We start from the raw sequence: 12,739 nt of genomic DNA, 5'->3' as shown, positions 1-12,739 counted from the left end.
GCAGAATATATTGAAAGGGGTGGGCTTTGGGATCATGCAATCCTTGGCCCTAATGCCATCTCAGCTACTTCCTGCTCTTGTGACTTAGGGTAAGTTCCATAATACTGTAAGTTTCTTTCTTCACAAGTAAAACAGGACAAATATCATGCTTAGGATTGTAAAAATTAAATAAATGTAAGTTTGCTGATACACACTCGTCCCCTTATCTTATTTGCAGTAATGTTGGAATGTTTCCCCAGTCTGAAGCCTCAGGAATGATGAGTTCTAGGGTCTGCATTGAACAAATACATATAAATGTATTAAGGATAGTAATACTAATCAGAATCTGTCTTAAAAAGCTTTACACTGTAGTGGTCAAGTTATTTGTACTTCACCTGATTCCAGAAAATGCTGTAGGCAGATTCAAAAATTTTACGATAAGTGGCTTGAATTGAAAAGTAATGGCAAAGAGTGGAAAACATAGGTGGGGATACAAAAGGGATAAATGAGGGCAAAAATGTTTCCACATGAGAGTCACACTTTTAAGTGTTCTGGCAGCCAGTGAAAGACCTTTATATCACACAATGTATATTGCTTAGGGAATAAAAAACTAATCATGGAAGAAAGTAGATTTGGAATGAGAAGAATCTACCTTCTCTCCTGCCCTACACATACACAAAGCCTCAGGTCACACAGGTAAAATTTTTAAAACTTTAAAGGCATAGACTTTGGTTGTTCCAGAATATTGGAAATGAAGGAACATTCGCATATTTTAAAAAGTGAAGCATTTATACTTTTATAAGTCAGCAGCATAAAAATTTCTGTAGACTTGTACTTCTTAATCTTTTTGGTCTCAGAACTTCTTTACACTGTTAGACGTTGTGAAAAATCCCAGGAGCTTGTTTATGTTGTTGGTATGTATTGAAATTTAAAACTGAGAATTAAAAATATTTATTAATTCATTTTAAAACAGTATGTTAGAATAACATTTTAATTGTAAAAAGTTTATATTTTTCCAAACTAAAATAAATGGTGAAATGATTAAGATTGTTTTTACATTTTTATAAATTTTGCATGTCTGGCTTAATAAACATATGGATAAACATCTGTGATATGATGTTTTCAGTAGTCTTTTCAGATAATTGTGCATATTCTTCCTTGAAACTGCAGTGAGTGGCAGTTTTTTTTTTTTAAAAGGTTATTTGCAATATTCAGTCTGTAACAACAGATTTTATATTCTAATATATTGAAATCCCTTGGTGTATCTTACACTCTGAATAGGTCTTTTACCCGTCATGATTTTGTAACATCATGTGTGGGTCACTTAATCTATACTGGATCACTGAATTGAGCAGATCTTCTAAATGTAACATTTCATTTTATAGTTCTTGTTATGACACTAATCTCATCAGAAAAGCCTTTAGATATTTATTTTGAAGCTTTTAAGTTTACAGTGCAGACGTGTCTTTTAGTATTCTTGACTTTCTCCTGAAAGCTTGAATTTTATAATTGACAACACTGCAGTTGTCTTCCTTGAAGTAACAAGCTGACTTCATTCCTATATAAGAAAATGTCTGGCAGATACCCAAGTCAGTGACCATAGTTTGATAGTTCTTTTTGTAGGTAAAAATGGTGGCTCATGAAAAAAGCAGCAGCTTGCAACTCAATTATTGTACAAGTGCTTCTCAAGATAACTGTCACTTTTTTGTGCAGCAGAAGTGCTTTACGAGTATCTTCTCTTTCATTACTAAGAATATTAAAAGATACATATTCAAGTGTAAGGATTTAATAACAGTAATTTTTACTGCTTCAACAAGTGCATTCTTGAGTGAAAACCCTCCCCACCCCATCAAGTGGTACTGAAGAGTATGTATAATAGTCTGGCATCTCTGCCTCAAGTCATGCTAAAGTGCCAGTGTTTTATACCATTGGCTTAATACTGTCAGTGCAAAGTCAACACATTGAAAAGTGTAAATGATGTTTTAAAAGTATCTTTGATTTACCAGACCCCTGAAGGGTCTAGGGAACCCCATTTTTGCAAACTGCTGGTGTAGACCAATTAAAAAGTAGAATACAGCATTACGCTAAAACTTGTACTTTGATTAGACCCAAGAAATATTCCTCTTTTGAATGTATGTATGATTAAGTATTAGAAAATCTCTTAATATAATTCATGATATTAGTAACCCAAGTAAAAAAATGCAGATGATGGCTACAATAAAGTTTCTAAAAATCAAACTGATAGAATTAAAGAAGCATTCTTTTGAAATTTGAAAGTCACAACAATTAAACCTAAAGTAAAAAGGAATAAATTAATGCTTTCTTAGCAGGAGCTTTGTTTGAATTTGTATCTGTCTGTTACTATCTTTACCATGTGTTGTGTTTCTCAAACCAGAAGTTATCATTCTTCCCACTGGTAAACAATGAAAGTACTCCCATTAAAATCAGAAACCAAAAAATTACCAAGTATTGTGTAGCATTGTTAGCATTTTAACATTTTTTGGAAATTACCACATAATGTAGCATACCATAATGATAAAGAAGAATACATGTTTGAAAAAATAACATGTATTCTGATTATAGGTGATGATAATAGACCTGGAAGCCTCAAACAAACAACTATTTTAAAAAACTATTAGGAACCATAGGATCTCAGATAGCATTCTGAAAAAATTTTTGCCACATTTTGACCATTTCCTTTAACAAAACTCTTCTAATTATTGCTTAGGAAATATAATAGGGATTGGAACACATTCAAAAAATGACACTAAGCCCCATAAAAAGAAACACAAAATCTAATTGAAAAACTTTATATAAGTAAACTTTGGAGCTGTTGCGGGTTTGGTTATAGACTATCACAATAAAGTGAGTATTAAAGTGACTCACAAAATTATTTGGTTTCCCAATGCATATGAAGTTATATTTGCAGTATACTGTAGTCTGTTAGATATACAATAGTATTATGTGTATATGCCCTAATTTTAAAATACTATATTGCTAAAAGTGCCTACCATCGTTTGAGCCTTGAGCAAGTTGTAAACTTCTTGTGAAGGAGGATTTGAGATGCTGTGAGAATTACCAGAATGTGACGCAGAGACATGAAGTGAGTAAATGCTGTTGGAAGGATGGTGTCAGTAGACTTGGTGACTCAAGCTTACCACAAACTTGAAATCTGTTTAAATAAAAAAAATGTGAAGTGTAATAAAATGAGATATGCTTGTATAAAACCAAAGGAAATATAAAAATGGAAACATTAAGCTTTGTAAAGATCACAGTTCTTTAATCCAGAGCAGCTGTGTTGAATCCCAACAGGATTCTCTTTTGGAATGTGACAGTATTGATTCTACAATTCATCTGTAAGGAAATCCTGAAAAGGATAATTAGAGGAATGAATACATAGTGGGGTTTATCTTGTCTTAAGAAAAAATGTAAAGCTTTCATATGATATTGGCATCAGAATAGATAAATCAGATCAAAATAGATTCCCATAACAGATCTCAGATATTTAGGGATTTAGCAAATGATGCATTTCAGAATGTCTTCAGAAATGATTTAGGGATAGCTAATTGATTATCAGACACTGATTTTTGCTAAAATGCAGTTATCAATTGCTGTCATGTCTGCTTCCCTAATTCCTAAAAAATTTTCCCTATCTTAGAATGTGTATTCCATCCTGTATGCTGCTCCCAGTTAGATAACTTTCCCAGTCAACTGTCTTCCCAGAATACATAAAATAAGTCTTTAGCTATGAGATAATGAAGCTGATTTCTATTATAAGGCTATTAATGATCCAGATGCTGGATCATTTACTTTCACAGCTCTGAAATAAAATGAATCTCCATTTTACGAAAGAGCAACAGATTCTAAGCAGCACAGTTTCACCAGTATCACACAGATAGCGTTTAGGTCTAAAGTTTGTTTTCAAAGTCTGTCTTCATTGTAGTTAGGCAAGCTGCCTCATAAGACTGTTGTGTGACCCCTGTCTATGTTTCCAAATAAACCTCTGTAGCCCCAAATTCCACCTATACCACTTTCCTTGATCTGCCTCTGGAATGTTTATACTTTGCTATTTTCATGACTTTGCCTGTGCACTAATCTTTGCCAGTAATGTATTTCTCTTATTCCCTTTCCCACCTGTTTACTTTCTTATCCTTTGAGTTCTAGGCAAAATTCTGTATCTCTTCTCTAACTCAAGTATATTTTCTTATGTTTCTGTAGTTTAAAGTATCCTTCAATTTCTTTATTCCAGTGTATTTTATACTTCTATTATGGTGCACATCAATCTGCGAGGGATTGATTATTTATGTAGTATACGAAAGTGCAAGAGTGATTCTCTTACCATAATTTAGTAAGATAAAGTTATGTAAACAACTAAAATGTAAAGCAGGATGAAATAGTGTCAAATCAGGAGCATGTAGAAAGTGACTCTTCTGGACAGTGAGGATACAGAAAACATTGTAAATAGGTTACTTTTGATGTTCATCTTCAGGAATGGAAAGGATTCAGCTAGGTAGAATCTAGGACGAAGGAGCATGAACAAAGGCATGGAGGAGTGGTTGGCCTGTGGAGAGATGAACTGAAAGATGAGAATGAGGAAGACAATTTGGAACCCGATCATAGAGAACCATGCTCCTGAGTTTGGCCTTCTCTCCTTTTGAGGAGGTTAGAGAATGAGATTGAAAGGAAGAAGAGATAGGCATATTGAAGAGTAAGATCTTAAAAGCTTGGATTTACAAAAATCCTAAACTGTATTGAAACAAAATACAGTTTCAGTGACACAGCTTTAAAAATGTTCTCATCATCTGGTATAAATGTTTCTAATGTAGTAGTGATCTTAAGGTCTGCTGAAGAATGGCAACTTTAGTTGTCAGTTGCTTCTGTACCTTAGTACAAGTATTCATGTATGTGTAGAATATTTTTACTTTTAAGTCAGTGATGCATGTACCTTTTCTTTTTATATATGAAGGTGAGCTGGTAATTTTATATAAGATACACATTTATTCTTGAGATTCAGTATACTTGAGTTAAGCATATTTAACCAGTTTTTCATCTACATATTACCAAAGCATTTTAAAATGTTTACCAGCTAGAGTTATCTGTTACAGCATTTCTTTAGTTTATGAAGGATTTATTATAAGAATAGTGAGGAATTTCAAGATACAGAGAGTAAAGCAGTTAAAATTTCTAAATACCTTGAAATCAGAGGCACTACTGAAATTGAAGAACTATGTTTCAGGAATGTGACTTTTAGAGTTCTCTAGTTGATCAAATTCAGCAGCAGTCTATACAGTTTAGTTAGTGTCTTCAGTGTAGGAAATCTTTTCTGCTGTTATTGCAAACTTCATTATATTCATGAGAACTGGTAATGGTAGGTACCTGCAAAACCAGAGAATACATATACTAAACTCTAGTTCCTCAATTGGTATAAAAATTTAAAATTTTGGTTCAAAATATGCTCAACATTTTAAATATTACCTGTGTCTTTAAGATTTGATTTTGCAAATATGAAGGTTTTCTTTCTAGAAATTGGGATGTTTATAGAGTGTTAAAAAGCATTCACTGAAAAGAAATTCTTAAAACATTTTATTTGGGATGACTGAAATATTTAATGAAACTTTTATACATTGTATCAGAACTCCAGCTTTTGTATATTTAAAAAGGAGTTGTTTTGCATAGCAGTTGTATGTATTATTTTTTCAATGTAGTTTATATTGATGTACTTCTTTTTATGTGTTGTTTAGCCGTATATGTGGGAGTCCATGTCCTGCAGTGTGGCCTGATGTAATCAAACTACCGTATTTCAACACCATGAAACCAAAGAAGCAGTATCGTCGAAAGTTAAGAGAAGAATTTGTTTTGTAAGAAGGGGATGCTTAAACATCCATATTGCGTTGATTTTTTACAAAATTACTTCTTTAGAATTCTAAATGTCACTCTAGCCTCTGTTGACCTAAGGTAGACCTATCACAGTTCTACTATATCATTTAATTTTGAATGTCCCTTTGCTATATGCAAGTAAGCATTTCACCATCATTATGAAATCAGTTATTTGGGGTTGTGTGTTTGATTTAGTGTTTACCTGAGAGAAGTTTAACAATATCATTTAAAATTTTAATGAAACAGTTTTCAAGATACTTGAATTCAGTTTTTTATTTTGTTGTAGGAAACTCTTCTGTTCAGTTTTTAGTTAATGTTAAAACAGCAAATTGCCCATAGAGTAATAAATATACTATTGTTTGCCAGTTTTCAAATTATTTAGAATAATACAAAATTATGTAAAAAATAAGCATTTCTTCAAAGGAAGATTTGTAACTTATTGGAATAAACTGTTGCAAACATGTTACAAAATGCTAATGTTTAAGCTCCTACAGAAACATTAAACTTGAGTCAAAGAACTCGCATGACTTTTGTAATCCTCTCATGCCAGTATTCCTGCAGCCGCACTAGACTTATTTGATTACATGCTCGCCTTGGATCCTAGTAAGCGCTGCACTGCAGAGCAGGCTCTTCAGTGTGAGTTCCTACGGGATGTGGAACCCTCAAAAATGCCTCCACCAGAGTAAGTAACTTTTTACCGTATGCAAATTGTGGACAATTTTAATAATATCTGTATGTAACTATCAGGCTATTCTGTGGTTAGTTAAGTCAAAAGAAAAAGAATAAATAGAAGAGCAGTCAGTCAGTCAGTCAGTTCAGTCAGTTCAGTTCAGTTCAGTTGCTCAGTCGTGTCCGACTCTCCGCGACCCCATCAATCACAGCACGCCAGGCCTCGCTGTCCATCACCAACTCCCGGAGTTCACTCAAACTCATGTCGACAGAGTCGGTGATGCCATCCAGCTATCTCATTCTCTGTGGTCCCCTTCTCCTCCCACCCCCAATCCTTCCCAGCATCAGAGTCTTTTCCAGTGAGTCAACTCTTCGCATGAGGTGGCCAAAGTATTGGAGTTTCAGCTTTAGCATCAGTCCTTTGAATGAACACCCAGGATTGATCTCCTTTAGAATGGACTGGTTGGATCTCTTTGCAATCAGTCCAAGGGACTCTCAAGAGTCTTCTCCAGCACCACAGTTCAAAAGCATCAATTCTTCAGCGATCAGCTTTCTTCACAGTCCAACTCTCACATCCATTCATGACCATGGGAAAAACCATTGCCTTGACTAGACGGACCTTTGTTGGCAAAGTAATGTCTCTGCTTTTTAATATGCTATCTAGGTTGGTCATAACTTTCCTTCCAAAGAGTAAGCGTCTTTTAATTTCATGACTGCAATCAGCATCTGCAGTGATTTTGGAGCCCCCAAAAATAAAGTCTGACACTGTTTCCACTGTTTTTCCATCTATTTCCCATGAAGTGATGGGATCAGATGCCATGATCTTTGTTTTCTGAATGTTGAGCTTCAAGCCAACCTTTTCACTCTCCTCTTTCACTTTCATCAAGAGGCTTTTGAGTTCCTCTTCACTTTCTGCTGTAAGGGTAGTGTCATCTGCATATCTGAGGTTATTGATATTTCTCCCAGCAATCTTGATTCCAGCTTGTGCTTCTTCCAGCCCAGCATTCCTCATGATGTACTCTGCATATAAGTTAAATAAGCAAGGTGACAATATACAACCTTGACGTACTCCTTTTCCTATTTGGAACCAGTCTGTTGTTCCATGTCCAGTTCTGACTGTTGCTTCCTGACCTGCATACAGGTTTCTCAAGAGGCAGGTCAGGTGGTCTGGTATTCCCATCTCTTTCAGAATGTTCCACAGTTTATTGTGATCCACACAGTCAAAGGCTTTGGCATAGTCAATGAAGCAGAAATAGATGTTTTTCTGGAACTCTCTTGCTTTTTCCATGATCCAGCAGATGTTGGAAATTTGATCTCTGGTGCCTCTGCCTTTTCTAAAACCTGCTTGAGCATCTGAAAGTTCACGGTTCACATATTGCTGAAGCCTGGCTTGGAGAATTTTGAGCATGACTTTACTCGCGCATGAGATGAGTGCAATTGTGCGGTAGTTTGAGCATTCTTTGGCATTGCCTTTCTTTGGGATTGGAATGAAGACTGACCTTTTCCAGTCCTGTGGCCACTGCTGAGTTTTCCAAATTTGCTGGCATATTGAGTGCAGCACTTTCACAGCACCATCTTTCAAGATTTGAAATAGCTCCACTGGAATTCCATCACCTCCACTAGCTTTGTTCGTAGTGATGCTTTCTAAGGCCCACTTGACTTCACATTCCAAGATGTCTGGCTCTAGGTCAGTGATCACGTTATCGTGACTATCTTGGTCGTGAAGATCTTTTTTGTACAGTTCTTCTGTGTTTTCTTGCCACCTCTTCTTAATATGTTCTGCTTCTGTTAGGTCCATACCATTTCTGTCCTTTATCGAGCCCATCTTTGCATGAAATGTTCCCTTGGAATCTCTAATTTTCTTGAAGAGATCTCTTGTTTCTCCTATTCTGTTGTTTTCCTCTATTTCTTTGCATTGATCACTGAGGAAGGCTTTCTTATCTCTCCTTGCTATTCTTTGGAACTTTGCATTAAGATGCTTACATCTTTCCTTTTCTCCTTTGCTTTTCGCTTCTCTTCTTTTCACAGCTATTTGTAAGGCCTCCTCAGATAGCCATTTCACTTTTTTCCATTTCTTTTCCATGGGGATGGTCTTGGTCCCTGTCTCCTGTACAGTGTCACGAACCTCCATCCAGAGTTCATCAGGCACTCTATCTATCAGATCTAGTCCCTTAAATCTATTTCTCACTTCCACTGTATAATCATAAGGGATTTGATTTAGGTCATATCTGAATGGTCTAGTGGTTTTCCCTACTTTCTTCAATTTAAGTCTGAATTTGGCAATAAGGATTTCTGATCTGAGCCACAGTCAGCTCCTGGTCTTCTTTTTGCTAACTGTATACAGCTTCTCCATCTTTGGTTGCAAAGAATATAATCAGCCTGATTTCAGTGTTGACCATCTGGTGATGTCCATGTGTAGTAGTAGTACATATAATTTGCACATCAAATGTTCAGCTAAACATCAGACCAGCAAAAGCAGCTTTCCTGTAGCTAATTTTATTTATGTAGTTCAACTTTTTAAAAAAAGTCACCACTGCTGCTATTGTAGTACTGCTTCTATCAGTATTACTTGCTGTAGCTAAAATCTTGAGTGCTATGCTAAGCATTTCTCATTTAGTACATTAATCTTTATAATCTTAGGAAGTGAGTATTATTATCACCATTTTACAGAGATGCAAACAGGTTCAGAGAGGTTAAGAAACTTGCCCAAGAATACAAATCTAGTAAAGGGTGAAGCAAGCTATCAAATTTGAGTTAGTTCTATAACAAAAAGAGGTTCTGAAATACTCCTTAGCAGACTATACAATAGAAAATTCTTATCACTGAGTGAAAGAATATTAGTGTCAAAAGCCTGTATAGAATTAGTTTACTGTCTGTTGCTGGGGGTTGGGAGGCAGGAAATGCATAGAGTTTGGGAGTCGGAATGGCTGAGTTCTTGACTCTTTCACTCCTTTGTGGTTCCTGTAATTTCTCTAGGATTGATTTGGGGAAGGGGATAAAGCAGTCCATTTCATTCTCCTCGATAGAACTTGGAAAGTTTGTAGAGATTTTGTTAGTAATTTTGAAAATGATGATGAGTGTCATAAAAGCAAACCTGTTCCTATAATAACAAAGTGTGTATGTAATAACAGCATATTGTGAATGAACAAACATGACTTTGGAGTTCAAATCCTGACTCTTCCACTTAATTAATGAAACTGGTCTTACTACAGTTCTGTGAGATCCATCATACTCGGCTTTAGTTTTTTTATTGAACTGTATGTGAATAGCCTTTGTGAGATGTTTTGAAAGGCAGAAAGGATCTATCATCTGACATGCTGAGGAACCTGAATCACTCACTGTTGAATTGTTTCATGGATTTTGTTTTTTTCTGGCTTATAGTATATGTGAGCTGTCTTGAAATTTTGGCTTTAGTACCCCTTTTAACTTTTGATTTCGAAAATTTTCAACTCTGTACAGAAAAACAGAATAATACAATGAGCATTCATATATCCTTCATCTAGATTCAACACTTAACTGATATTTGGACATATTTATCACTCTGTATCTTTTTTCCTGAACTATTTGATTATTGTGAAAATAACATTTCACATTCACCATGTTATGTATAAGAACTAGGACTTTATTCTGTATAACTACAATATCATTATGAAACACAGGAAATTTAACATTTAAAGATTTAATTTATAGATATTTAAATTCAAATATCTCAAATTTCTCTAGTTGGCCCAATAATCGCCTTTATACTCCGGTTTTTGTTTGTTTTGTTTTAGTTTGCTTCTTTGGGTGAAGAATTTATTCCAAGCTCACACATTGCATTTAGTTGTCGTGTCTCTTCAGTCTCCAGGGAAGACTTTTATGACATTGACATTTTTGATGAGCTAGCTATTTTATAAAGCATTCTACAGTCTGGCTTTAATTACTTCCTCATGATCAGAACTAGTGTTACCAGTAATTGGAGCGTATTTCTGTTTTTTGGTTTTTTTGGAAAGGATACTACTTAGGGTGATGATATGTATTTCCTACTGTATCACATCAAGAGGAGTATAATGTAATTTTTCTCCCATTATTGGTAGTACTAAATTGATATCTTGGTTTAAGTGGTCTACATAAAAAAATTCTGGTAAAACTGGATTGAGCACATTTAAAACTGCCATCTAAACTTTTAAAATCAAGGGTTTAAATAGTTAGAGAAGATACAACTTTCAGTGTGTAATTGTAGACACTTTTAAATACAGCAGTTATCTTGTAAATGTATCTAGTGGAATCAGAATACCTTAGCATTTGATATTAATCAATATTCAGTTAGAAATGTATGAAGAGACTTTTCAACAATTGGACATCATTGGGTTTTTGTGTGTGTGTATGAACTTACATTGGGCTTCCCTGGTGGCTCAGAGGTTAAAGCGTCTGCCTCCAATGCGGGAGACCCGGGTTCGGTCCCTGGGTCGGGAAGATCCCCTGGAGAAGGAAATGGTAACCCACTCCAGTATTCTTGCCTGGAGAATCCCATGGACGGAGAAGCCTGGTAGGCTACAGTCCACGGGGTCGCAAAGAGTCGGACACGACTGAGCGACGGAACGGAATGGATGAACTTACATTGCTTCTGCAGGTTTTTAATGTATATATTTATGCTTGAAAATATTTTATTGATTACCCTGTTGTACTTCTTTAAAACAAGTATATGTATATGAGTGGGAATTGAATTTAAAAATTTCCTCTGACTATAAGGCATTTTCTTCTTAATCAGTAGTGCATATTTTAGTTAAAGGAAAGAAGCTCATAGTAGATTTTATTGGAGATGCAACCTTAATGAAATAGAGTTGAGATTTTTTTTCAAGTGATTTGCATACCTATTAATTAATGTTACATATTCTAGAATGAGATGTAGTTCCACATTAATGGTAATTGTAAAAATTTTTTAAGTCCCCTTTTAAAATAAGCATTTGAGACTGGATGGAGTTTTGTCATAGTTAAATCACTGAGTTTTTTGAACTTCTTACATATTATGTCCCAAGATCACAGTGCTTTGTCATCGAAAATTATTTTAATGACCTTTCAGATGTCATCTTAAGATTCTTTCTTAAGATAATTTTCTTGACAGTAAAGAATTAGAAACCACATGACTTGCAAAAGATTGCTTAACCAGTCATTAATCATTTATTTTCAAGTTTTGAGAGAATAAACCAAAGAACTTTACCAATATTTATTACATGACTTCTTATACTTTTTCTTTTATTTGCACTTAGGAAGTCAACATGTAATTTCAGTGCTACTTAACCAATTAATGCATTTGTTAAATTGTATTTCTTACTATATATTAAAAATATATGCTTTTGTCAGAATCTTGAAACTATAGGTGCATCCCATTTGATTTATGGGAAATATTTGCCACATAACCTAATAGAAAACTCTGTTCATACTGTCAAACACATAACCTAAATTGATTTAATGTTTATCAGAACACACTGGAATATATTTTTCCATTAAAAATAAACATTTTAGTACACATTTTGGTGAACATTCTGTTCAACCAGTAATAAATTATGGGATTTATCTTTGTTAGTGAAGTGAAGTTGCTCAGTCGTGTCCGACTCTTTGCGACCCCATGGACTGTAGCCCACCAGGCTCCTCCCTCCATGGGATTCTCCAAACAAGAGTACTGGAGTGGGTTGCCATTTCCTTCTCCAGGGGATCTTCCAGACCCAGGGATCAAACCCGGGTCTCCTGCATTCCAGGCAGACGCTTTAACCTCTGAGCCACCAGGGAAGCCCATTAGGTACATCACTAAAGCAGTTGGGTTGAAATTATGATGATATTGATCTAATATTTAAGTAAAAGGCTATATAAGTTGTATAACATATCTCTTTATTATTTTCTTATGTAATGGTAGTTAAAATTGTAAAATGTGAAGGTGAGAACTATAAAGAAAGACATTGGTATTCCTTTGGGAAATAGCATATGTATTAAACTCTTGTTAACAGTTTTTTAGGAATAATCAAATGAGTATGGTATTAAAAATAAATTTCATTAATTTTACTAGATATCCTGTCAAACTTTTTTAATGTATTTAATGAAATAGTGGACTTTGCTAAAAAGAGGATTAGGCTAGCAGCTAGTCTATAATTTTATATTTCCTTAAAAGCAAGTAAAAGGCTTTAAACAGTTCATAAGATAAATATGATCAACTGTAAGTGGAATAAATATTTTGTGA

At 34.8% G+C, this 12,739-nt stretch overlaps 1 protein-coding gene across 2 annotated transcripts in view; it reads left to right on the top strand.

Annotated features, from left to right (window-relative positions):
- The window catches only part of CDK13 (cyclin dependent kinase 13), a 136,258-nt gene that overhangs the window by 108,938 nt on the left and 14,581 nt on the right, over positions 1-12,739 (top strand). For both annotated transcript variants that reach the window (XM_055421149.2, XM_055421150.2), the window contains exons 10-11: positions 5,721-5,837; positions 6,407-6,538. In XM_055421149.2, coding sequence (XP_055277124.1) covers positions 5,721-5,837; positions 6,407-6,538 — 249 coding nt within the window. The remainder of the gene's footprint in view (positions 1-5,720; positions 5,838-6,406; positions 6,539-12,739) is intronic.

This window comes from Moschus berezovskii, chromosome 3, assembly GCF_049115385.1.
Source record: "Moschus berezovskii isolate FMDL1 chromosome 3, NW_MosBer_1.0, whole genome shotgun sequence".
Taxonomy (NCBI): Eukaryota; Metazoa; Chordata; class Mammalia; order Artiodactyla; family Moschidae; genus Moschus; species Moschus berezovskii.
The sequence above is the reverse complement of the archived record's forward strand: the minus strand, read 5'-3'. Positions and strand labels throughout refer to the sequence as shown.